The 27574-nt window shown below is 50.2% G+C and overlaps 1 protein-coding gene across 1 annotated transcript; it reads right to left on the bottom strand.

Moving 5' to 3' along the window:
• Positions 1-434: 434 nt before the first annotated feature.
• On the bottom strand, positions 435-22498 carry Heyl (hes related family bHLH transcription factor with YRPW motif like). The gene is made up of 5 exons (XM_045150821.1): positions 22382-22498; positions 14201-14267; positions 12933-13016; positions 11902-11983; positions 435-3243 (listed from the first exon to the last, which is right to left on the bottom strand). The coding sequence occupies exons 1-5, from the start codon at positions 22459-22461 to the stop codon at positions 2570-2572; spliced, it is 987 nt and encodes a 328-aa protein (XP_045006756.1). The 5' UTR covers positions 22462-22498; the 3' UTR covers positions 435-2569.
• Positions 22499-27574: the final 5076 nt, after the last annotated feature.

Raw genomic sequence — 27574 nt, 5'->3', positions numbered from 1 at the left:
GAGTTCTAGATTTCCATGGGCTCGAGTGAGACCTGCCTTGGAAAAACAAAAACAAAAACAACAGTTTTCCAGGCATGGTGGTGCATGCTTTTAATCCCAGCACTTGGGAAGACTGAGTTTGAAATAGGAAGATGCTATGAGTTGAAGGGCAGCCTGAGACTACATATGACATAGTGAATTCCAGGACAGCTTGGGCTAGGATGAGACCCTACCTCAAAACACCACGACCACCAATAATAATAATGATGATTATAATAATAATAATAGAAAAGAAGTCCAGGTTTCAGCCCCAGTTGATGTGATGTGTGTGTCAGGCTCTGACTCAGTTTCAAGGAGGCTGGGTCGGGGATCAGGGGAAACGGGGTCATGGCTAGACCTAGGCAATGGCTGTGGACAGCCTTCAGAAATACTCAGGAAGTGGAATCCAGTGACCATTTACAGAACTAAACATCTTTATTGCCTATTTGCAGCACCCTGCAGGGGAGTGAGGGGTGTCGGGGACACTCAGAAGGGTTGGGACTGGAAACTGAAGGCTTGAGTTTCCAGCTGTGGGGAAAACATGCACACATAAATCACCTTCCCACAGTGTCTTAGGAGAAGGAACAAGTCCAACTAAAAAGCCATAAAGGGCTGGGTCTCTTCCATCTCATTTCCACATTGTCAGTAGCCTGCTCTGGAGTTGGGTACCTGCAACATGGAGGTGTTTGCCACAACCCATCGTGAGCCACTGTTGAATCTCTGGCTAGAAGATTCCAAATGGCAGCAAGAACCTGGTGGCTTGGGAAATCCGTGCCCTCCTCTGTTGCCTGAGCGATTGTCCTTCCCTCCTTGTGTCTGAGTCTCTCAGGGGGCTGATGACCACCCTCTCCTTGCTGCCACGCACACCAGATGGTTCCAATATGATAGCAATATGAAGTAACTTGCTTCTGCTAAGAAGCAAAAGAAATCCTTCACGTCTATCCTGCCTTGAGGAACTGGCCTCTTCCAAAGAGCTTTCTGGGTCACTCAAGAAACCTCTGCTCTCTGCCCTATTTCTCCAAAAAGGCCTTTTTTTTTTCTTTCAAACTCTATGTCCATGGGCTCCTTACTACAACCACTGGGGAAGGAGGGTCCATCAAAATCTGGGAGTGGGAGAAGCTTGCCAGGGGGCAGCCCGGAGGTATTTTATACACGGTGCCTGAGCACCAGTGAACGACCAGTGCCTGGTCCCCCATAGCCTTGGCTCTGCCAGGCAGTGACCAGAGTGGTTCCAGGGGAAGGGCTGGGGGACAGGGACTCCGAGTCGCTGGGGAGCGGTGGAGCATATGGTCACCAAAGAGAGCAGAAATATTTCCACACTTTGTTCACTGGTACAGCAACCCTAAGTGCTGGTCACGTGTCTCAGCTGACCCACAAGGAAAGGTCACCAGGCTGCTTAGTCCTCCAGTAGAGGAAAAACACCCGAGGCGGGGCTGGGGGAATGAGCTGGCCTCTAAGCAGAGCCAGCTGTGTGAAATCTGGGTTAGCAGGCTCTCAGGCCCTCGATCCACTGCGCGACCTTGAAGGGCCCAGCCGCCTCCGCTTGTTCTCCTCCCTGCCCCTCTTCGAAGTTATTTTTGTCCAGTCCAGCAGCCCTTGGCAGGGGCAGCAGTCTGGGTTCTGTGAGCCGCCTGCAAGCCAGGCTACCCAGACGTCTGGTGTAGAATCCCAGGAGAATGCCCATTCTGTGGGGCTGTGGCCTTTCCTCACTGTGCACCCATGGCGTGTTGGTGGGGATTATGCTCCTGAAGGATACAGCCAGAGGGCAGGGAGCTGGGGGTCTCCGCTGCTCACCCCTGGCTCTTTCCCGAGTCGCTGTGAGGGCCTACCTCCCCCAAGTACCTTCTGATCTCAGTAAGGCACCCCCCAAACCAAGCCGACATGAGAGGAGGCCCTCCTGCCACAGGGCTTTGTTGCTGCCCGGCACGGTCAAGCCAAGCAGGGCGTGCAGTCTGGTGGGTGTCTGCAGCTAGGAGGAGACCACTTGTATTGGGCCGCAGACACCCAGGCCTCGGCTGTACAGGAGATTGGATCTGTCCTGTGGTCCCGCTGTGATGCAGTGAGCCAACGATGGGCAGACAAGAAACCCGAAAGTCTTCTTTCTCGGCCTCTGCTCCGTTTCTGGATCCAGGAAGTGAAGCAGATGGTACGCTCTGGCCCCTTGGCCCGGGATGGCTGCACCCAGTCATTTCTTCTGACTGGGGTCTGACCTCTACGCAAGCGGCCTGCCCCGGGCCTTTGGCATCTCTTAGGTTAAAGCTTCAACTCCAGACCCCGGGTTCGTGCGTATCAAGCTGAAGGGGGGGGGGTTCATGAGTGGACACACTCTGTCCTGGTGGGAAATGGGACCGAGACGCTGAGACTAGGAGAGGCAGAGTCAGCAGTGAGGAGGGTGAGGAAGAGATGCCTCTGATGAGTGGCGAAGGCGCCTTCACATAGGAGCCCTTCTGGGAAGCAAAACAGGAAAGGCTGTGCCATTTTCAGAGCTTCTAGAAAAAAGAATGTTCCTCATGCCTTAGGGGCTGGAGGGGAGGGGGGTTAGGGAATGAACTCAGAAAGCCCCGATTTCAGTGATCTCAGAGACCCAGGCGTGGTGCAGCATGGCTCTGGCCGGCCTCCCAGCTGGCCCTGAGGGAGGAGGACTGGAGATGGGAGCGGCCACACTGTCAGTGGATCTCTCAGCCCCGGGGGCTGCGGGGGAAGAAGGCTTCAGGAGCGGAACAATGTGGCTGCTCCGGGCAGCCCTGCCACTCGGGATCACCGGCGGAGGGGCGCCTGGCCTCTCTAGGGATTGGGCCCTCTGGGTGGAAGATATCCCTCGACTGGGCAACACACTTCTCCGGGCTGGCAGGATGGTGCTCGTGGCCCTGTGCACTGGCGCCGTCCGGAGGGCAGGGAGGGGGTACGTGGGAGAGGAGGTGCCGGGGAGGACAGGGCCAGGCACTCTTCCCAGGATGGCCAGCTGGTTGCTTAGGGCTGGCAACCCCGGACAGCTGTGGAGGAAAGACCAAGGCCACACAGGGAAGGCCAGAGGGCTGGCAGGCGTTGAGGAAGGTTCCATCTCAGCTGCATAGCTGTTGAGGTGGGAGAGAAGACGAATCCGGACAGGGTCTGCGCGGCTGCTGGGCCCTTCCAGGACCCCCAGATATCTGATGACCTCAGTGAGGCATTCTCGAAAACCAATACTCCGGAAGTCAACTGCCAGGGCTCGAGCATCAAAAAATCCTGCAAAGGGAGGCACCGTGAGAGCACGGCAGGCAGGAGGAGGAGCCTCGAGTCTGGGGGCAAACTGCCTGCCTTCTGGAGCTGCCCATCTCACTCCCTGGGCAACCACAGGCATGTCCCCTAACGTCTCGGTTCCAATCTCCCATCCGTAAAGTGAGAATAAAAATCCGGCCAGGTGTGGTGGTGCACACCTTGAAGTCTAGCACTCTGTTGGCAGAGGTAGGAAGGTTGCTGTGAGTTCAAGGCCAACCTGAAACTACATGAGAGTAGGTAGTGAATGCCAGGTCAGCCTGGGCTAGAGCAACACCCCACCTCAAGAAAACCAAACCAGCCAGGTGTGGTGGCACACGCCTGTAATCCCAGCACTCTGGAGGCTGAGGTAAGAGGATAGCTGTGAGTTTGAGGCCAGCCTGAGACTACATAGTGAATTTTCAAATAGAGCCAAGACTGTACCTCAAAAAAAAAAAAAAATAAAAATAAAAATCCCGGGCTGGAGAGATGGCTTAGCAGTTAAGCGCTTGCCTGTGAAGCCTAAGGACCCCAGTTCGAGGCTCGGTTCCCCAGGTCCCATGTTAGCCAGATGCACAAGGGGGTGCACACGTCTGGAGTTCGTTTGCAGTGGATGGAAGCCCTGGCGCGCCCATTCTCTCTCTTTCCCTCTATGTGTCTTTCTATGTCTGTTGCTCTCAAATAAATAAATAAAAAATGAACCAAAAAAAAAAAAAAATCCCTACCTGGGTGCCGGAGAGATAGGTCAGTTGTTAAGGTGTTTGTCTGCAAAGCCTATGACTTGGGTTCAATTTCCCAGTACCCACATAAAGCCAGATGCACAAAGTGGCACATGTATCTGGAGTTCATTAGCAGTGGCTAGAGGCCCTCACGTGCACATTCTCTTTCTCTCCTCTTTCTTTCTCTCTGTGCTTGCAAATAAATAAATAAAATATTTAAAATTTTTTATTTATATTTATTTATTTGAGAAAGAGAGGAGGCAGATATATGGAGAGAACAGGTGTGCCAGGGCCTCTAGCCACTGCAAACAAATTCCAGATGCATACGTCACCTTCTGCATCTGGGTGATGTGGGTCCTGGGGCATATACCCTGGCTCCTTTGGCTTTGCAGGCAAGTGCCCTAACTACTAAGCAATCTCTCCAGACCAAATAATAATAATAATAATAATAAAAGCCTACCTGGGGCTGGGGCTATAGATCATTGGTTAAAGTCTCTTGCAAAGCCTGTAGCTTGGGTTCAATTCCCCAATACCCATGTAAAACTAGATGCACAAAGTGGTGCATGTATCTGGAGTTTGTTAGCAGTGAAAAGAGGCCCTGGCACACCCATTCTCTCTCTCCTTGCAAATAAATAGATAAAATATTTTTTATATTTCCTACCTGGACCAGGTGTGGTGGCACATGTTTTTAATCCCAGCGCTTGGGAGGCAGAGGTAGGAGGATCACTGTGAGTTCGAGGTCAGCCTGAGAGTACATAGTGAATTCCAGATCGGTCTGGGACAGAGTGAGACCCTACCTAGAAAAAACAAACAAAAAATTTCCCTACCTGCAGGGAAGAAAACTCAGTAGCATAGGCCAGTAAACTAGAATGGGGGATATAAAGGGAATAGAAAGGGAGGGAGGGGGGACTTAACAGGATAGTATTGTATATATGTAAGTAGAAGAACAGATTAATGGAGGTGAAAAGGCCTAAGTGAGGTCAGGGGAAGAGATTGAGTAAGGAAAGGGGGAGGGAGGGCTAATCAAAACCTAAGAGGATATAAATATATATGGAAACCTACTGTTGGCAGTCAGGTTCACACTGCTGGTAGAAATCACTGAACCAAGAGCAGCTTGGGTGAAAAAGAGGTTTATTTTGGTGTATAGGATCGAGGGGAAGCTCCACAATGGCAGGGGGAAATGATGGCATAAGCAGAGGGTGGGCATCACCCCATGGCCCACATAAGGTGGACAATAGGAACAGGAGAGTGTGCCAAACACTGGCAAGGGGAACCTGGCTATAACACCTGTAAGCCTGCCCCCAACAATATATTCCCTCCAGGAGGTGTTAATGCCTAAATCTCCATCAGCTGGGAACCTAGCATTCAGAACACCTAAGTTTATGGGGGACACCTGAATTCAACCACTACACCTACTTTTTTGAACAATGGAACACACAGAAGACACAGACAGGTACTACAGAATTTTCAGTGCCAGGAATGGGATACCTTCCAGTGAGTTGTTGGGCAGGGAAGTCCCTGATACCACCAAAACATGATAGGCTATTGCCGTGGCCCTTAGTTTCTCACCAAGAATAGATGGTAGGACCCTATTGCTGAAGACTCCACATACTGGGCTGTAAGGTCATTAAGAAATCCTGCTGGAGCTGAGCTGAAAACCTCCTCTGTGTAGATGAGCTGACAGAAAGCTGGAAAAAGCCATTCTGCATGCAGTTCAATGGGAGAGAGAGAAATCACCAGTGAAGATACTCAACAGTGGTCACTTCAAGCATTATATTTAGCCAGCCAGGCCAAATGACCCAATGGGTGCAATAGTGGCATGTCTGTTATGGGGGAAACCAACTGCCCTCTAATTTGAGACCTGCTCCAAGGGAGGGAATATATCCCTGATACTGAAAACCTATAACAGGAGTAGCAATGAGCCATAGGAGTATAATATCTGCTGCTGTCTGGCTAAAAGTATATACTATGCTCACCAAACTGCCAAGTAAGCACTTCTCTTAATGTTCATACCCATTTATTAATGCTACTTTAACTTTTGGTTAGAGAACCTTCTCTTTACAGATGACAGTGACCTTGGGATGACTCAGAAGGCATCATGGTGCTGAGAAGAAGTGACAGAGGAGTGCTCAGCACTGAAATATCTCAATCACACCTTCCAAGGCTCAGGGTCCATTGTGGAAGAGGTGGTGGAAAGAATGTAAGAGCCAAAGGAAGGGTAGGACTCCTTACAATGTGCTTCTCCAGACACAAAATGGCCTGGATATCCATGATCTCAGTGCCTGACATTACCTACCCAATACCATCATAATAGGAGGAAAAGATCATGACATCAAAATAAAAGACTGATTGAGAGGGAGAGGGGATATGATGGAGAGTGGAGTTTCAAAGGGGAAAGTGGGGAGAGGGAGGGAATTACCATAGGATATTGTTTACAATTATGGAAGTTGTCAATAAAATAATCTATTAAAAACAAACAAACAAAAATCCCTACCTGGGATGGAGGATGGTAAGTTGTGAGGATCAAAGGTTTTCACTAAATTATGCTGCATTATAAAATGTTTTATTCTCCTCACAATTCATGATTAATGCAAGAAAAGAAACCTCATGGCAAACATAACTTCATTAAGTAGACATGTATTAGGTGTGAAAAGACTGTGAACATTGAAGGTATAGAATAACCCCACCTATTTATTGTATATATGTAAGTAGAATGATTGAGATGGGGAGGGGATATGATGGAGAATGGAATTTCAAAGGGGAAAGTGGGGGAGGGAGGGAGGGTTTTGCCATGGGATATTTTTTATAATCATGGAAAATGTTAATAAAAATTGAGAAAAAAAAGAATAACCCCACCTATTGACAGGAGCAGTTTCTGGAGGGGCAGGGACAGCAGCCGTCAGTTAGAAAGCAGCTTGGAGAAGGCAGCATCACAGTGAAAAACACGAGGTCAGGGCTGGGAAGATAGATGGCTCAGTGGTTAAAGGCGCTTGCTTCCAAAGCCTGCTGGCCCAGGATTCAATTCTCAAGCCAGCCATGTAAGCCGGATACAAAAAACATTATGTAAACATCTGGAGTTCATTTGTAGCAACAAGAGACCTTGTGCAGCCATACCCATTCATACATACACGAAGTAAATTAAAAAGCTTTACTGGGCTGGAGAGATGGCTTAGTGGTTAAGGCACTTGCTGGCAAAGCCAAAGGACCCAGGTTGAATTCCCCAGGACCCACATAAAGCCAGATGCACAAGATTGCACATGCATCTGGAGCTCGTTTGCAGTGGCTAGAGGCCCTGGTGTGTCCATTCTCTTTCTCCCTATCTGCCTCTCTCTATCTCTAAATAAATGAAAATTTTTAATACTTTATTTTTATATATTTATTTGAGAGAGAGATACAGAAATAGGGAAGTAGAGACAGGGAGTGAGATAGAAAGAGAGAGAGGGGGAGAATGGCATGCCAGGGCCTCCAGCCACTGCAAACAAACTCCAGATGTGTGTGCAACCTTGGGCATCTGGCTTACATGGGTCTTGGGGGGGTTGAACCTGGGTCCTTTGGCTTTGCAGGCAAGTGCCTTAACCACTAAGCCATCTCTCCAGCCCTGAATTTAATTAATTAATTAATTATTTTTTGGCTTTTCGAGGTAGGGTCTCACTCTAGCCCAGGCTGATCTAGAATTCACTATGGAGTCTCAGGGTGGCCTCAAACTCACGGCAATCCTCCTACCTCTGCCTCCTGAATGCTGGGATTAAAGGCGTGTACCACCACGCCTGGCTTGAATTTTTTTTTAAATAAATAGAACATTTATTTATTTGGTTTTTCAAGGTAAGGTCTCATTCTATCCCAAATGGATCTGGAATTCACTATGTAATCTCAGGGTGGCCTTGAAGTCACAGTGATCCTCCTACCTCAGCCTCTTGAGTGCTGGGATTAAAGGTGTTTGCCACCACACCAGAGAAAGAGAGAGAAAAAGAGAGAGAATATAGGTGCACCAAGGCCTCTAGCTGATGCAAACGAACTCCAGATGCATGTGCTACTTTGTGCACCTGGCTTTACATGGGTGTTGGGGAATCTAATTCATGTCATTAGGTTTTTATGGGCAAATACCTTAACTTCTGAGCCATCTTTCCAGCCCAAAAGTTTTAATTAAAATTTTTTTTGTTTATTTTTATTTATTTATTTGAGAGCAACAGACAGAGAGAGAAAGAAGTAGATAGAGAGAATGGGCACACCAGGGCCTCCATCCACTGCAAACGAACTCCAGACGCGTGCACCCTCTTGTACATATGGCTAACGTGGGTCCTGGGGAATCGAGCCTTGAACTGAGATCCTTAGGCTACACAGGCAAGTGCTTAACTGCTAAGCCATTTCTCCAGCCCTAATTTTTTTATTTTTTATTTTATTTTATTTTTTTGAGGTAGGGTCTCACTGTGGCCCAGGCTGACCTGGAATTCACTACTTAGTTCCAGGTTGGCCTCGAAATCATGGTGGTGCTCCTACCTCTGCCTCCCAAGTGCTGGGATTAAAGGCATGCGCCACCACACCTGGCTATTTTTAATTTTTTAAATTAGCATGATGTCTTTGGAAGCCCCAGAGCTGGAATTGAGTTCCTCCTCTGCCACTTGACTGTGGACAAGAGCCATCATCTGTCTATTCCTGTTTTCCTAGCTTGAAAATGGGGGTGGGGGACTAGATAGAACATGCTGCACAGAATCGAGGGGAGGTGAAATGGTACACACAAAACGCTCCTTCAAAAATAAATAAATGAAAGCCGGGCTGGTGGTGTATGCCTTTAATCCCACCAGCACTTGGGAGGCAGAGGTAGGAGGATCACTATAAGTTTGAGGCCACCCTGAGACTACATAGTGAATTCCAGGTCAGCCTGGACTAGAGTGAAACCCTACCTCCAAAAACCTGTAAATAAATAAAAATAAATGAAAAATAAAAATAAATGCTGCATCAACAAACAGGTAGCTAGCTGTCTCACTTTCACTACTGGTCCAGCTTAAAAGGCAGACTAGAGCTGTGGCGATGGCTCAGCAGGGAAGAGCACTTCCTACACAGGCACGAGGGCCTGGGGAGCTGGAGAGTGCCCCAGTTTGATTCTTCAGTACCCACATAAACAGTGTGGTAAGACAGGTACGTAACCCTGGCCCTATGGGGAGCGGAGACCAGAGAATTTCTGGGGTTTGCAAAACAAACAACAGCAACAAATGGCAGCTTTGGGTTTAGAGACTGTTTCTCAGGGAAGCACACACATTAGTAATGGAGAGGAAACACCACCTGATGTTCTCCTCTGGCCTCTGCCTGCAGGCACAAAGGGGCATCTGCACCCACCACATCACACATAGAGCGCCCCTCCACACGCACCAATTCAGCCATCTGGGATGCAAGACGCCACTCTGGTTCTCAACAGCCATAAGGTCAAGGGCTCTCCCTCCCTCCCTCCCTCCCTCTCTCTCTCTCTCTACTTGATGTCAATAAGGGATAGCCAGGTGGACTGTCCACAGAGGGGTCCACATCCTCACTTCTTCATACCCATCCTTCTCTCAACCATTTTCTGGAAAAACATAGATGGAGTAGCCCCGCCTGGGCCTCCTGACTATGGCAGCAGATATCTGGTCCTTAGTTCGTGGCTGAGGCCCTCAGAGGGGATGGTTTAGCAGAGACTAGCAGTGCAAGTACATGTACATCCCTTTTGAAAAAAAAATTCTCTTGAGGCAAGCCCAACAGACTGGCCTTTTTTTTTTTTAAATAAATATGAGAGAGTGTGTGCATGTGTGTGTGTGTGAGAAGCGGTGTGCCACAGCCTCCATCCACTGCAATGAACTCCAGACAAGTGCACCCCTGTATGCATGGGCAACCTCACATGCTTGCATTACTGTGTGGTTTATGTGAGACCTGGAGAGTCCTTACGCTTCACAGGCAAGCACCTTAACTGCTAAGCCATCTCTCCAGCCCTGCACACATCCTTTTACCTTTCTGTACTTGTTGCTCTTATTAATTAGCTAGCTAATTAGTTAGTGTGCGCATGTAGTTATAGACAGGGTCTCATGTATCTTAGGCTGGCCTCAAACTCATTATGTAGCCAAGGATGATCTTGAACTTACGATCTTCTTTTCAGCTACTGAGTGCTGAAGGGAGGACAGACGTGCACTCCCACGCCTGACCATACTACTTAAATTTTTTTTGAATATTTTATTTTATTTATTTATTTGAGACACGGGGAGAGAGAGAGAGAGAGAAATGCAGATAAGGAGAATGGGTGTGTCAGAGTCTCTAGCCACTGCAAGCAAACTCCAGGCACATGCACCACCTTGTGCATCTGGCTTATGTGGGTTCTGTGTAATCAAACCTGAATCCTTGGGCTTTGCAGGCAAGTGCCTTAACCATTAAGCCATCTCTCCAGCCCTGACTTTTCTTTTCTCCTTCCTTCTTTCCTTCTTCCCTCCCTCCCTCCCTCCCTCCTTTCTTTCTTTCTGTTGTTTTTTTCAAGGTAGAGTCTCCCTTTGGTCCAGGCTGACCTGGAATTCACTATGTGGTCTCAAGGTGGCCTCAAACTCACAGCAATCACCCTACCTCTGCCTCCCCAGTGCCTGGATTAAAGGCGTGCACCACCACATGCCTGGCCCCTGCTGTTCTTTTTAAACAAATATCTGCTGAGTTCTTACTAAGTACCTCATTGCATTACCTAATTTAATTCTCATAAGCACCCTCTCATCATTCCCACCTTAAAGTTGAAGACACTGAGGGGCAGACAGGGTAAGTGATTTGTCTAAGGTCATGAAGCCAAGAAGAGGCAGAGCCAGGATTCAAATCAAAAGCATGGCTTCTATCTAAAGCACAAGTCCCGTCTTCCCCCTTTTAGCCCTGAGTCAGGGTGGCGGCGACAACCTTTCCTCACTGCTTCTTGTGAGGATAAATGAGATGATGTAAATTAAAGCGTTTTGAAGGTTGTACCGTGTTACCCACATGCTAGTCACTACTGTTCTTTAAAAAATTCTTAAAAATAATCCCGGCCTGGTGTGGCGGTGCACGCCTTTAATCCCAGCACTTGGGAGGCAGAGATAGGTGGATCGGATCGCTGTGAGTTCAAGGCCACCCTGAGATTACATAGTGAATTCCAGTCCAGCTGGGCTAGAGTGAGACACTACCGCAAAAAAACAAAAAACAAAAAACAAAAAACAAAACAAAACAAAACAAAACAAAACAAAAAAAAACCAAGCCGGGCGTGGTGGCGCACCGCCTTTAATCCCAGCACTCAGGAGGCAGAGATAGGAGGATTGCTGTGAGTTCAAGGCCACCCTGAGACGACAGAGTGAATTCCAGGTCAGCCTGGACTAGTGTGAGACCCTACCTTGAAAAACCATTAAAAAAAGACAAGAAAAAAAAGAATGATGCAATGATTGCATTTCACTTCAAGCCTGACACCTGTCTCCCAGCGCTGATCACTGCCTAGACAAGTAGGCGGAGACACCAACGAAACACCTATAGCTAAAAATACCTCAGGCAGGTCCCTTCCCGGGCCCAGTGGGCGACAGACTGGGATCCCAAGGACACTTAGCTCATGAGCTACTGTGGGTAGGCCCCCTGGGACCGTCGAGTCAGTTACACATAGGACCCACTCCTCCAAAGTGTCAGATGGAAAGAGTTGGAACGAGTGAAGAAGATGTGGAAGTGGTGAGAGAGACACCGGAGGGAGAGAGAAAGCCAGGTATGGTGGCTCATGACTGTAATCCCACCGCTCTCGAGGCTGAGGTAGGAGGATCACCGTGAGTTTGTAGCCAGTGAGCTCCAGGCCAGCCTGGGTTACAGAATGAGACCCATCTAGCTAGTGATATCAGGGTCTGTTTTAGCCCCTCTAGTGACCAAACCCTAAGAGGATGGTGCCCCAGTGCCCTGCCTCAAAGGACTTGTGTGAAGACACCGATACCTGCGCCCCCAGTGGCATGAAGCATTTTCAGGTGATCCACGGTCATCTGCAAGACCTCGGCTTTCTCCAGCTTGGAAGAGCCCTGTGGGTACAGAGGGCAGAGGGTATGACCGTCATTCACTGCCTTGCGCATCATTACCGGCGCTCCCTCATGGCCTGATTTTCTCCTTTTCCTCCACACCCCACCAACCGGGCTGCTACTTTGCTTTCCAATCTGAAAAATGCTCTTCCAGTTTTCACCTCAGTCCACTTGGTGTTGCAACTCCTCCTCCCTTGACTTAGGAAACATCTGTGGAATCACTGACTTGTCTTCCCCGGCCAAAGAAAAGGCAGCTGCCCTCTGGCCTGTGTCTTGAGCATAGAGTAAGAATCTCTGAGGTGGGCTGACTCAATCATTTGACTCCCCACTGGAGTTCTCCCACTCCACATGTTCAGTGATAGTACTCACTCCCTGAGCGGCCTCTCTCACCTTCACATGGCTCTGGAAATATCAGGGAACACGTGACAGTCCTGTGCTCTACCTTTGCTTTGATATTTACTGGCTGTGTGATGTAACAGAAGTTATATCACATCTCTGTGCTTCCATTTCTTTACCTCTGCAAACGGCAGGACAGTCCCTACCCTCCAAGATCGCTGTCAAGATTTAATTCAAGGGCTGGAGAGATGGCTTAGCAGTTAAGGCACTTCCTTCTCTGTGAAGCCTAAGGACCTTCCTTAGACTCCCCAGAACCCACGTAAGCCGGATGCACATGGTGGCGCATGCATCTGGAGTTTCGCTTGCAGTGGCTAGAAGCCCTGGTGCACCCATTCTCTCCTTCCCTCTCTCTCTCAAAAATAAATAAAATTTTTTTTTGAAAAAAAGATTTAATTCAAATTGACACACCCTCGGGTCCCTTGACCCTGACAGCTTTTTATAACGATCGCAGCTTCTCAAGTAGCTGATACCATCAGTAAGAGATGCCCTACGAAACACGCCTTGCCTGCCACCTACTCACTCAGTACTCCTGGGACACAATCAGCCTGTTGCATACCTGCTTCTCAAAGGCCGTGGGGACCAAGCGCCGCAGTTCGGAAAGGCTACTATTGATGCGGTCTCGACGCCGCTTCTCAATGATCTGAAAAACAGCAACAGGAAGTTTTCCTGCGGGAGTTGAAGAGATGGCTCAGCAGTTGAGTGTATGCTCCTGCACAAGCACGAGGGCCTGAGGGGCCCGGGACCGCTGGCCGTGACCATGCACGCCTGGAACCCCCGGCCTGTGGGAGTGGAGACTAGAGAATCATCACTGGGGCTCCAGAGTCAGTACAAAACTTCATAGCCAGGAAAACACAAGTGTGTAGGGGTGGAGAACAGTTGGGTGAGTGATGGGGGGTCGGCACCTGAGGTTTTCTTCTAGCCAAAGCAGGAGAGCGCACAGGGCACCACGTCAGCACATACGCACGCACACACCACTTGCCCACATGCACGTCGTTAGTTTCCAATGTGCCCCGACACTGACTCATGTTTTCCCTCATGACTTTTTATTTTTTGAGGGAGGTGAATCTATTCATTTACAGAGCAGAAAACTGAGGGCTCAGAAAATGACGATAATTTCTTAAGAGTACAAAAGTACACAGTCTCCGTTGTTTTTTTTTTTGTTGTTGTTGTTTGTTTGTTTTTGTTTTTCATTTTTGTTTTTCGAGGTAGGGTCTTGCTCTCTCCCGCCGCACAGGCCTTCATTCACACTATCTGTGGCTCCCCTCACAATCCTGGGAGCACAGTCCCCGTGGCAGGGCAGGCATTATGACCTGCTTTTTTTTTTTTCCCCACGAAGTGGGGAATAACATGATTTGCCTTAAGGCTGGTGGTGAGTGGCCAGCTGGCCTCTCTCTGCCAGATCCCAGGCCTCTAAGGCCCTGGGAAAGGTGAGGTTGCCCGTAAGAAGGAAAGTAGAAATCAGGGAGAGACCTTGTACACTCCTCCTGTCTCAGGACACTAAGAGGAAAGTTCTGGGCTCAGAAAGGAGACTGACAGCGTACAGAGGAGACTGGAACAAAAGTAATCATGGTCTACTGTGTTTTGGGTGCCGCTCAAAGGGTCTAACGAGAATGCACTCAGTTAGGAAAAGCCTTTGAAGTAGTAGGTATTGTATGATTCCAGTTACCAGGAAGAAGATGCAGGGCACTGAGGGGGTGTGCCCAAGTTGTCGTGATAGTTCTTGGCAGAGCCTGGGTTTGAACCTGGACAGTTAGCTGGAATGATGACCAAGACCTCCCCGGATTCAGTGCAAACCCTGGTCGGGTCCCTTTGCGGTAAACTCACCCCTCTTCGCTTCTTCCTGGCTTGCATCTGCGAGGGGCTGGGGGTGGTCAACGGCCTGACCATCTGGCTGCAGAGGAAGAGAAGAAAGGGCTGGTTTCTCAGGGCTGGGGGACCATCTCTCTGACCTAGGCTGACTTGGGAGGCCCGGCTGGCGCTAGGCCCAGCCCCCTCCCGGGCGGCTGCGGTCTCCCAGGCCGGGAAAGGCTACAGGGTGGGCGTGGGAGCAGACACCCGCTCTCCCTTTCTCCCCGGGGGCCCGTTTCTCCCGGGCCAAGTCCTCCGTGCTCTCGGAGCTTCCTGCCTGCCAATCTCCTGCGCGCCTTTACCCCCGGGGGGCCCCTCGCCTCTCTGTCGTGGGGTGGGGTGGAGAGATCACGAACCCCGACGCCCCGATTCGGGTGCTGCAACCCGATCCCTGGGCCAGGCCCGCCGAGGGCGCGGGTCCGCCGGGCCGGGCCGGGCCGGGCGGGTTGGGTTTCAGAGCGAGCCGCCGGGAAGGAGCGTGGAAAGCGCAGATGCCGCCGCTTCCCACGGGCCGGCGCGCCGCCGCCGCCCGCCCTCCCTCCCCGCGCCCGGCACGCAGCTGCCGCCGCCTCCCACGCGGCGCGGCCGGGGGGCAGGGGAGGCGGCATCTGGGTCACAGGCCCCTCCGGCACGCCGGGGGACACTGCTCGGGCCCTCCCCGAGGGCTGCGGGTCGCGCTTACCCTCGGCCTCCCTCGCACTGGGGGCCACCCCTCTGCAGCCCCGGGTCCTCCTCTGCAGCGCCGGCGGGGTGCGCTCCAACCTCCGGAGCTCCCACGGCAGAGATTCAGCGCCGGGGCTTCCCGCTCAGAGTTTTAGTAGACTAACCCCCGGCCTAACTCCTCGCCCGGCCGGACAGCTTTTGCTCCCGAGGCCGTCTAAGAAGGAGGGGTTCGCTGGGAGTACCTACCTTTCATGGGAGGCCCTCGTCTGGCTGTGGCTGGTGCCTAAGAACTACAGATGCTCAGCTCCGCATCTCTACACAAGGTGCCCCCCCCCCCCGCACCATTTTGGAATGGCAAACACCTTGCATCTGAGCACCAGCCCACGAGCTTGCCTTCACTCCACACCTGCTTTTGTCCCTCCGGGTTCCCCATCTCAGCCAAGGCACCCCCAAGCCTCTAGCTCTGCAGGCTGAACCTGACACCATCTTGAGTCCTCTGTTATCCTCACCCGGCCTCATCAATGGCTGCTTCTTCCATGTGTAAATAGGCTCTTATCTTTTTTTTTTTTCTTTTGGATTTTTTGAGGTAGGGTCTCGCTGTAGCTCAGGTTGACCTGGTACGCACACTGTAGTTCTGGGCTGGCCTCGAACTCACAGCTCTCTTCTTAGCCCTGCTTCCTGAGTGCTGGGATTAAAAGTGTGCGTCACCATGCCCAGTTTATATCTGTCTTTTTGGTCTCCATGGCCTTCTCAGGATCACGTGTCCATCATCTCTTACCTTCAGGGAGGCAAGAGCCTTCTCTTGGGACCCTCTGCATTGTCTTTTTTTTTTTTTTTGGACGTAGGGTCTCTCTCATTCTAGCCAAAGCTGACCTGGAATTCACTATGCAATCTCAGGCTGGCCTTGAATTTACAGTGATCCTCCTACCTCTGCCTCCTGAGTTCTGGGATTAAAGGCCACCACACCTGGAGCCCTCTCTCCACCCACACCCCATTGCACTTAAACACATTTGAATGCAAATCTGATCTTGCCATTTGTTTCGTTTGGTTTTTGTTTTTTCGAGGTAGGGTCTCACTGTAGCCCAGGCTGACCTGGAATTCACTATGTTGTAGTCTCAGGGTGGCCTTAAACTCATAACGAACCTCCTACTTCTGCCTTCAGAGTGCTGGGATAAAGGCATGCGCCACCACGCCCAGCTTTTTTCTTTTTTAAAAATATTTTATTTTATTTTTTTTTTTTGGCAGAGGAAGAGGGAGAGAGAGTGAGAGAATGGGCACGCCAGGGCCTCCAGCCACTGCAAATGAAGTCCAGACGCATGCCCCTCCTTGTGCATCTGGCTAATATGCGTCCTAGGGAATCGAAGCTGGGTCCTTTGGCTTTGCAGGCAAATGCCTCAACTGCTAAGCCATCCCTCCAGCCCTGTTTTCTTTCTTTCTTTCCTTCTTTCTTTCTTTTGCTTTTATGAACTCCAGGTGCATGCATTACTTTATGCATCTGGCTTTACGTGGGTACTGGGGAATCGAACCTGGGACCATTAGGTTTTGCAGGCAAGTGCCTTAACCACTGAGCCATCTTTCCAACCCTAGAAGCAATTATTTAAAAAATATTTTAACTTTTATTTATTTATTTATTTGAGAGAGAGGGAGAGAGAGAAAGAAAATTGGCGCTTCCAGCCACTGCAAACAAACTCCAGACGCATGCACCACCTTATGCATCTGGCTTATGTGAGTTCTGGGGTATCGAGCCTCGAACTGGGGTCCTTAGGCTTCACAGGCAAGCGCTTAACCGCCATCTCTCCAGCCCCACAGAAGCTATTTTTGACATCCATTGGCCTGCTAGATGTCCCCTGCTGTATACACACTAGCCTCCTGCAACTGCTGCATTTGCGCAGGTTTGTTGTTTTATTCTTGCACGGTTATTTGACTAATGTCTACCTCTCCATCAAGCTCTACAACCTCCACAAAGCCAAGTCAGTTTCACTCACTGCTGGAGCTCAGATCCTTAGTATGTGAGTGGAGCACGGCAGAGTTCATGGGACAGCTGTCTCCTTTCACCCTTATCTTTGGTGTCACGGAGAACACAGATGTGAGCCCCATAAAATCGACTACACTCTGGGCCTTCACGGGGCTCACCAGGAGAGTCCAAGTGCACGTGACTATCATTTTCATCATCACCTCGGGGAGAGAAGGTGTCAGGGGAGACCAGACTGCATCTGTCAGATCCTGCTGCTGTGTTCAGGCTTGGTCCAGCCACGTCTGGAAAAGGAGGTCCCCAACTCTCACATCTGAACAAGCCGAGCGGGTAGGGAAGAGCCTGTGAGAGCTTCTAGGAGGCACGGCCCTGTGAGCCAGGTCCTGAGATCTGTAAGGCCCTTGTTTACAGAGCTTCTCTGGTTCACTGGGGACACGCTCCAAGAGCCAAAGTACATAAGAAACATGGCCTTTGTTCCCCTTACGGGATAAAGCCTTTCTCGGGGTATTGGGTTAGCCTTGTGCACGTCATTGCCTCTCAGCCTGATCCCTCCTCAGGGACCATCTGTCAGAGGCTGACGCACCCAGACCCGGTTTCAGGGCCAGGCAGCTCCACTCTCCTATTCCCTAGTTTCCTGGTCAGTTCCTCCTGACCACATGATCTGCTCCCTTCCCTAGATCTCCCTGGCAAATCTCATTTTACAGTTTGCTTGGCGCTGCTACATGGACCTGCCTTCTCTGAACCTTACAAAAGTCCATTTCCCAGATGAGGAGGGTGAGCCTCAAGGAGCAAGAATGGCCTGGCCACCCCACACAGCTGCTCAGGAGGGAAGCCAGCATGGGAATCCACATCTTCTGGCTCCCAATTCAGCATTGTTTTCCCTCTTAAGTCTGACTTCCTGTCTGTCTGAATAGTCTTCCAGTCCCCTTATCCTTAAGGCTCTCAGCCAGAGCTCACCACAGCCTGGGATCTGGCCCTGACACCAGGAGGAGGGCTGGGAGCCTCTGCCCTGGGTCTGAAAATAAGGCGGAACTTGGCAGATACAAAGAGGAGATGATGATCATCAAGATCTGCTCCATAGACCTCCTGCTGCCCCTGGCTGGAATTCCAGGGTGGTCTCTGGGGGTGATAGCAGCTTTCCAAGTGGTCTTCCTGCTAGTTCTTGGGAACTCCCTCATGAGACCCAATGCAGTGACACGTTCTGCATCAAGCAAAGGCATCATTCAGCTGCATGTGGTGGCACGCCTTTAATCCCAGCTCTGGGAGGCAGAGATAGGAGGATCGCTGTGAGTTCAAGGCCAGCCTGAGACTATACAGTGAATTCAGTTTAGCCTGGGCTAGAGCGAGACCCTACCTCGCAAACCAAAAAATAAAGAAAAAAGCAAAAGCCAGGCGTGGTGGCGCATGCCTTTAATCCCAGCATTTGGGAAGCAGTAGGTAGATCACCATGAGTTTGAGGCCACCCTGAGATTGCATAGTGAATTCCAGGTTAGCCTGGGCTAGAGTGAGACCCTACCTTGAAAAACCAATAAATAAATAGATAAACAAATAATAATAATTAAAAAATAAAGGCATCATTCCATTGTTCTAAATGATGGGATCTCGGAGTGCACTGAGCCCATCTGTAAAGTGAGAAGACTCAGAGAGAGAAGGGACTTTCAGAGAAGGCCACACAGCAAATGAAAGGGAAATCCAGAACCAAAGTCAGGTCTACAGGCTTTTAATCTAGTGCTCTTGCCAATGTATGCCATCACACTATCATATATCTCATAACCTGTACCTGTACTCTAGCCAGCACCCACATCCATTTATCTCATTTATCATCCAGCAGACCTCTCTGGCATTATTTAGGCCACTTCAGTTTTGGGAAGAATAACCATTGTGTGGAGGTGGGGGTAGCAGGCACGAAGTGTTGACAGTCATGTCAACAATCCAGCCTTCAGATTTTGAATTCTTCTACGAGGTCATGCTGCCTTGTGGGTGTCCCTTCTCCCTCATGACGATAACCCCTTAGACACCAACACTTATTGGCAGTTACCCTGTGTCGCAGCAAGAGCTAGGTACTATAAGCACATGTGTTATCACTGTCTCACGCTGAAAGGCAGGTATTTACACACCCATGTCGTAAGAGAGAAAGCTGAAGTTCAGGAGGGGGTAAAGTCACTTGCACAAGGGACACGGAGAGGAGATTCACTCTCAGGTCTCTTTGACTTCAAAAACCACCATGTGCCTTAAATCATATAGGAACAGCTCACGGGCCTTGACCCAGAGCCTGACATGTGGAAAGTGCTCATGCAATGTTTGCAGAGGGGTAGAGGAGCAGTATGTGCCAGGGGTCAAGTTCAGACAGAAGCTCCGTGGCTGATTCCCATGAATGGGGCAGGATGCTACCACCAGGCGGACGCCCCCGGTGACCACGGAACACACTCTGCTCTTTGCTCTCTCGTCTCTGAGTGTGAGGGATTTGTGACTTGCCTCTAACCCCCCCGCAACCCGCCCCCAGGCTGACTGCCCCTGCCCAAGTGGCCCTTGCCACTGTTTATCTGGCTTTCTTTGTACATGAAGCACTTCTTCCCTGAGAGTTCCCTGAGGGCAGAGGCTGAGCAGGATACATCTGGGCTCTGATGCCCAGCCCAGGGTCTAGGCCACAGCAGGCATCGTTCAGCAGTCTGTGAATCGAAGCATTTATGTCTGCTGGGGGAAGGGCCTTTGGAGAGTGCTACAAAGAGGCGTCTATAAGTCAGTCTGCCAGATGTCCAGCTGCTTTCCCTCCTTGGAGGGGTCTGCTCTTCTAAGAACAGTCTCCAACAATGTTCTCTGGCGAAAATGACCAAGAAAAAAAAAAAAGAGAAAGAAAGAACTTGTCGCTCTAGAGCCAGCACTGCCACCTCTGGGAAGCCCTTGCTGCCATCTTTGGCTGTTAGCAGCCTCTCCCCACTTAAGTGCCCTCAAAACCCACAGTCTGACTCTCCTTCCATCCTATCCATGGTCTTTGTGTGACCTGGCAGTCACTGCCCAGGCTGCAGACTCCTGGAGAACAGAAGCCAACTCTAATCCACTTAGCTCTCTGCCACCAATTTTGAGCTTTTGATCCCTAAAGACCCAATGACACCGAATCTGAGATTGCTTGTCCATGACATGGGCCATTCCATGTCAGCAGGCACAGGCTCTGAGAATTATCCCTCGGAGTAGCAGTTTCTGCTAAGCAATTAAAAAGTTTTAAAATTTGTTTACTATTTATTTGAAAGAGAGGAGAGATAGAAGCAGACACAGAGGGATAGACAGAGAGAGAGAGAGAAAGAGAGAGAATGGGTGCACCAAGGCCTGCAGCCACTGCATATGAACTCCAGACACATGCCCCATTTTGTGTAGCTGACTTATGGGGGTGCTAGGGAATGGAACTTGGGTCCTTTGGCTTTGCAGGCAAGTGCCTTAACCACTAAGCCATCTCTCTAGCCCTTTGTTAAGCAATTTTAAGGAGCTAGTGTATGCCAAGCATGGTGGTGAACGCCTTTAATCCTAGCACTTTAGAGACAGAAAGGAGGATCACTGTGAGTTCAAGTCCAGCCTGGGACTACAAAGTGAGTTCCAGGTCAGCCTCGGCTAGAGTGAGAGCCTACCTCAAAAAGAACAAAAAACAAAACAAAACAAAACACCCCCCCCCCAAAAAAAGAGCTAGTATGTCATGTAGGAAATTATATTACATGTCCCAAAGCTAATATGCAAGATGTAAGAGCTATCTATTGCCCTAGCCCCTTTAATAAGCTATAAATAATTTGTAGGGAAAATTTAGTAGATGGTATTTGAGCAAATTTCTTCCTTCTTCCCTCACTCCCTCCCTCCTTCTTCCTCTTTCTTGTTCTCTCTCTCTCTCTCTCATTTCTTCTGTGCTGGAGATTAAACAGCATACTTGGTAAATACCATTTAGCTATAGCTCCAGCTAGGATTTGTGACTGAAGCGAGATCTCTAGGTCTCAGAAAGTTAGGACAGCATTGGAATTATGAAATGCTCTCAAAATCATAGATCTAAGAATTGGGCTGATGAGGTAGAGCTCTAAGAATTGGGCTCAGAGGTAGAGAACTTGCCTAAGATGCAGTCCTCACTACTGAAAATATTCTCTGAGAATGAACTGAACCCCTGCCCTTGGGGGGGGGGGGTTGGGTTTCACTCTAGCCCAGACAGACCTGAAATTCACTATGTAGTCTCAGGGTGGTCTTGAACTCACAATGAAATCCTCCAACCTCTGCCTCCCTAGTGCTGGGACTAAAGATGTGCACCACCATGCTGAGTAGGGTCTTATTATGTAGCCCAGATTAGCTTTGAGCTCAGATCCCCCTGCCTTTGCCTCCCAGGTCTTGGTTTCCCTTCCAATTCTATTCTAGAGTCAGGTTTAGATGACCAAGAGATAGGAAGTAGCTTCTGGCTCCCAGCTCCATCCTCCATTAGTATACTGATGAGGAAATAGGCTCAGCCAGGGAACCCAAGGGTACATGGTGGCTAGCATGTGTGAAGCCTTGGATCCAATCCCCAGCAGTGAAAAAAGTAGGAGAAAGAGAAAGAAAGAAAGAAAGGCTAGATGGTGAGTGGGTGGCAGATGTTGCCTGGGCCTAAGGGCTTGCAGACTTTCAGGGTGTGTGCCTGACACTAATTAAACATTTGCTACTCATTAGAATTTATGCTAAATCCTTGACATAATTCTCCCACTTGATTTTTACCAGTACTATGAAGTTTGTTTCTATTATTATTATTATTATTATTATTATTTGAGGTAGGGTGTCCCCTAGCCCAGGCTGATCTGGAATCTACTATGTAGTGTAAAGCTGACCACAGACTCACAGTGATCCTTCTACCTCTGCCTCCTTAGTGCTGGGATTAAAGGTGTGCGCCGCCTAATCCTGCTGGCTCTATTATTTAGTTCCATTTTAGAGACAAGTAAATTAAGGCGGGGAGAGTTCACAGCGCTGGGAGGCAGAAGAACCACACAAGGAGAGTTTCTACCACGGGTTTGAAGCAGGTCAGACTATTTACCAGGAGCCGAAGGACACTGGCACCAGGGTGGGTTGGTTGAAAGAGAACTGAGATTGGAATCTCGGCTCTTGCAAGTCGGCTATTATTTCCTTCAGTAACCAAACCCTCAATTTGTTCAAAGGGGGAGAGATATTCTCCTCCCTCCCCAAAGCCTTTCGTGGAATAGGTGCAAACTGCTCCCAAACTTGGGTGAAACTGGGGAAGTCTGGTTATTCATAGCAAACCGATTCTGGGCGCGGAGTGTGGTACCGGCGGTCTATGGAGGGTTTCGTTTCCTAGGATCTTCAGGAAAATTTCCCTGAAGCCTCCCTGGGGTGGGGTGGCGGTGCAGCCAAGTGCACAGCGCAGCGCCGAGCTGAGCGCTCCCTGCATCGCTGCGCCCCGACGCACCCAGGAGTCCCGCGCCCGCACGGCGGCCGACACCTGCGGGCACCTCCAGGGTCCGGGCCTCCGGACCGCCCTCCAAGCCCTGGGCAGCCACCCTGGCCCTTACCTCGGATCGCCCTCGCTGCCCACGTCGATGGGTCCGTCGGACTCGCCGTCCGAGCCGCTGGGTGCCCTGGGCCGCTTCATGGCGAGCGCTGGCTGCAGGGTCTCGGTCCGCGCTCCCGGGGAGTCCGCAGCCCGGGCCCGCCCCCGCCCCGCCCCGGCCCCGGCGCCGCCCTTTCCCAGGGCCCTGTCCTGCACCGCAGCCCCGGGCGCCCCGGCGCCCCCTCGCCCCCGCGGTGACGCGCCACCGAGCCGTGGGAAGGCCCCGGGCGGTCACCGCCCCCACCGGCCGCTGGGAGGTCCGGCTCCGCTCCGCCGCCGCCGCGGCCGCCCGCCGCGAGCTGGGTGGCCTTGGGCAGGTGCCCTGGGAGGCCCCCGCGGGGAAAGCGGGGGTCCTGGCCTGACCCTCGTTCTCCCAGCCGTCCCGGAAGCCCCAGATTGTGCCCAAGCCTTCCTGCCCCCAGGGGGTCTGGAGTCTGCGGACAAGTTTTGCTTGGGCAAAGTTAGAGGGCGTGTGTGTGTGTGTGTGTGTGTGTGTGTGTGTGTGTGTGTGTGTGTGTGTGTTCACCATTGAACCCTCCGGTCTGTGAGACCCTGCCTTGAACCCCAAAAGGGATGCTGGCTGAAGCTGTGGTCTGTGGTCCAACAGCTGGAGTAAGATGGACTTGAGCTAAGGTCCTTTTGCCACGGGCGGGTTGAGATAGGGCCCCCATGTAACTGACTTCAAACTTGCTGTGTGTTAAGGATGACTTCGAACTCTTGATCTTTTGGCCTCCCACTCCGAAAGTCTGGGATTATCATGTCTAAGGTCTTCCAGGCCCTACCTTCCTGGGGTGGTTGATGGGGTGCGGCGCGGGGTGGGGGGTGGGGTGGTGGTCAGCTCCCACTACACTTAAAGGCAGAGCTGACCAGGAAGACCTGGAGAGGTACAAAGCCTTTGGTCAGCCGGGTGTGGTGGCGCACGCCTTTAATCTCAGCACTCAGTAGGCAGAGGTAGGAGGTTCACCATGAGTTCGAGGCCAGCATGAGACTACATAGTGAATTCCAGGTCAGCCTCAGACAAAACTATTCACGCAGTGGGGGATCCACAGCCTTGCTGCGGAAGAAACTCAGTGATGACTCTCAGAGACCCGCCTGCCATCCTCATAGGTCGCTATCTCAGAGAAGCCCCCAGTGGCAGAGGAAGGCTGAATGACATTCTAGAATTATTTTTTAAAATATTTTATTTATTTATGAGAGAGAGTAAAGAGTGGCAGAGAGGGAGAGGGGGGGGGGCGGGAGGGAGAGAAAGGGCACACCAGGGCCTCTAACTACTGCAAACGAACTCCAGACCCATGTGCCACCTTGTGCATCTGGCTTTATGTGGGTACTGGGGAATCAAACCTGGGTCCTTTGGCTTTGCAGGCAAATGCCTTAATCCCTAAGCCATCTCTCCAGCCCAAGGTGGACTTCTCGAATAGGAAAGAGGAGAGGTGGGGTAGGACACCAGGGAAATCCTTTCCCTTTGTCCTGCCCACTGGGATAGGAGCAGGAGGCTTGCCTTTGGTGTGGGAAGATGAGGTTGGTGGCTATGTTGACTGTCCTTTCACCTCATAGCAAGTCCTGCTGGCGGAGCTGGGGAGATGGCTCAGTGGTTAAAGCACATGCTTGCCAAGCTTGGTGGCCGAGTTTGATTCGCCAGTACTCATGTAAACCCAGATGCACAAAGTGGCACATGCATCTAGAGTTTGTTTGCAGGGGCAAGGGACCCTGGTGCACCCATATTCTTTCATTCAAATAAATATAATAATAATAATAACAACAATAGCAATAAAAAATCTGCTTGGGGGCACTGTTACGTGGTGGGGAAATGAACTAGTGCCTCCTGTCTGTAGACAACCACTTGGCCAAGTACACACAGACAGAACTGCAGACACACCAGTTCACCTGCCGAGCAGCTGGGGTCGGGGAGCACTGCAGACTCCCCTGCTCCACGCGCCCTCAGCACTCACATAACTTCTGGGGACACATTCCAGAGCAGGTGAAATGGCAACCAGCTTAAATTAAAGGTTGCCCAATCGGTGTGCTGTGCATCCCCTGAAGAGCAAAATCAAGGAAGCCTCATAATGTCTGTGCTATGTAATTGGTGAGAAAGCAAGGCCTAGATTTGTGGGAGGAAGTCAGGGCTTTGTGGAGGACGTGTTCATGGGAGGTGCCCCGGGTCATCAAAATACAGTTCAGCTAAATAGGGAGTGTGGGGCTCAGAAAAGAGATCTCTGCTACATATGTAAGTTTGGGAAGTCATTAGGTAATAAATGGCTTTTCAAAATTGTTTTGGGGGCTGCAGAGATGGTTCAGTGGTTAAGACGCTTCCTGCAAAGCCTAATGTCCTGGGTTCAATTCTCCATTACCCACATAAAGCCATATGCATAAAGTGTTGCATGCATCTGGAGTTTGCAGCAGCTGGAGGCCCTGGTGCACCCATTCTCTGTCTGCCTGTCTCTCTTTTATACACACACACACATAAATGTTTGCAAATAAATAAATAAATAATATTAAAAAATTGTTTTGAAGCAGGGCCTCTCTGTAGTCCAGGCCAACCTGGAACTCACTATGTAGCCTAAGTTTGGTTCAAACTCAAGGTGGTCTTCCTACCTTAGTCTCCATAGTGCTAGGATTAAAGCTTGTGCCACCACCACACCTGGCTTTTAATGAAAATAGTTAAGTGGATGGATAGGAGGAAGGTGATAGTGATGTTTCGTGAGCACTTGTTATAGCACCAGAGAAGATGCAAAATGTCTCGTATTAACTCACTTATCTTCAACAAATGACAAAGTAGTAAGATTATTATCTCCCCACCCCCCACACTCCACTGTACAAATGAAAAAAGAGAGGTGGAATCTCAGCTTATGGCCAACAGTTTATGAGAGAGAGAGAGAGAGAGAGAGAGAGAGAGAGAGAGAGAGAGGAGGGAGAGAGAATTGGCACGCCAGAGCCTCCAAGCCACCACACTTGAACTCCAGGTGAGTGCGCCACCTTGTGTGCACCTGTGACCTTGCATGCTTGTGTCACCTTGTGTGTCTGGCTTACGTGAGACTTGGAGAGTCGAACATGGGTCCTTAGGCTTCGCAAGCAAGTGCCTTAATCACTAAGCCGTCTCTCCAGCCCCCATGGTATATTTTTAAAATATTTATTTATTTTGGTAGATAGAAAGTGAGTGAGTGAGAGTATGGGAGGGCTTTTTCTACTAGACAAACTCCAGACACGTGTGCTACTTTGTGCCTCTGGCTTTGCATGGGTACTGGGGTATCAAACCTCGGCCAGTTGACTTTGCAAGCAAGTGCCTTTAACCTCTGAGCTATCTCCCCAGCCCTCCTATAATTGTTTGTTTGTTTTTGAGGAAGGGTCTCATTCTAGCTCATGCTGACCTGGAATTCACTGTGTAATCCCAGGGTGGCCTCAAAATCACTGTGATCCTCCTACCTCTGCCTCCCCAGTGCTGGGATTAAAGGTATGCACCAGCATGCCCGCTTTTTCCTGTGATTTTTTTTTTTAATATTTATTGATTTGCTAGAGAGAGGAAGAGGCAGATAGAAAGAGAGAGAGAAGGAGTGAAAGAGAGAATGGGGAACTGGAGGGATGGCTTAGTGGTTAAGGGGTTTGCCTGCAAAGCCAAAGGACCCAGGTTTGAGCCTGCAGGACCCACATTAGCCAGATGCACAAGGGGGTGTATGCACACGTCTGGAGTTCCTTAGCAATGGCTAGAGGCTCTGGCGTGCTCATTTCTTCTCTCTCTTTCCCTCTTTCTCTGTCAAATAAATAAATAATAAAATATTTTAAAAGAGAGAGAGAGAGAATGGTTGTACCAGAGCCTCCAGCCACTGCAAACAAACTCCAGACACAAGCATTACCTTGTGGATCTGGCTTACGTGGGTACTAGGAAATTGAACCTGGGTCCTTAGGCTTCTCAGGCAAGTGCCTTAACTACTAAGCCATTTCTTCATCCCTTCCGTGATTATGTTTACATATATATATATTTTTTTGGGGGGGGGGGTTCGAGGTAGGATCTCACTCTAGCTCAGTCTGACCTAGAATTCACTATGTAGTCTCAGGGTGGCCTCAAACTCATGGCGATCCTCCTATCTCTGCCTCCTGAGTGCTGGTATTAAAGATGTGTGCCACCACACCTGGCCCTCCAGTGATATTTTTATTAGCTAATGCTAATCCTGAGCAGGGCATCTCATCTTTCACACTACTAACATTTAGGGTGGCTAATTATCACAGGGGCTGTTTTGTGGTAGGATGTTTAAAGCCTCCCTGGCCTACTCCCACTAGATGCCAATAATATTTTCCAAATGATGACCATCAAAAGTGCCTCCAGATAATACCAAATGTGTTTTGGGGGGAGAAATCACCCCCAGTTGAGAAGCACTGATTCACAAAAACTCCAGGATTTAAAGACTGAGAGGAAGAAAAAGCTGCCTGGGTAGACTGGAAGGGAGTGGCTTAGAAGAGGGCAGAGAGCCAGAGGAGAGGCAAGACCCCAAAGAAGACATCTAGGATTTGGTCGAGATCCTTTAAAATGTCAGTCAGGGGTATTGGGCAGATGGCCCAGTGGTTAAAGGCAGCTGCTTACCAAGCCTGCTTGGCAGGGTTCAAGACCCCAGTACCTATGTAAAGCTAGATCCACAAGATGGTGCATGCTTCTGAAGTTCGTTTGCAGTGGCAGGAGTCCGTGGCAGGCCCATTCTTTCTCTCTTAAATAAATAAATAAAGACAAGCAAACAAATAACTAAGCAAACGCATACATAAATAAAATGTCAGTCCTAGCCCTTCACTTCCTCCTTAAGACCATCCAAAGGCTTCCTTCCCACCATCCCACCTGGAATAAAATGTCAGCGCCTCCCGTGCTTTCACCGAGGGGAACATATAATTTGTCATTTAAATGTGGACACCTCTGAGAGTGAGAGGCGCCACCACTAATAGTTACTCCAGGACCGCCCAGGGCACAGCAGATGTGGCCACACTGGGCTTTGCCCGTCACTGCCTCTGCACCTCCATCCCAGCCTACTGCTACTTTGCTCCGGCAGCGGCTCCCACCTTCCTGCTCTGCCCCCCATGTTTGCTGCTTGTCCCTGTCTCAGAGCGTCACATTTGCTGACAGAGCACTAGTGTGAGCAGCTTGACTGGGGTTGGAAAGCAAGCCAGGTGAAAAGAA

The sequence above is a fragment of the Jaculus jaculus genome, chromosome 5 (assembly GCF_020740685.1).
Source record: "Jaculus jaculus isolate mJacJac1 chromosome 5, mJacJac1.mat.Y.cur, whole genome shotgun sequence".
In the NCBI taxonomy this organism is placed as follows: domain Eukaryota; kingdom Metazoa; phylum Chordata; class Mammalia; order Rodentia; family Dipodidae; genus Jaculus; species Jaculus jaculus.
Note: the sequence above shows the minus strand (reverse complement) of the source record. Positions and strands in the feature narration are given on the sequence as shown.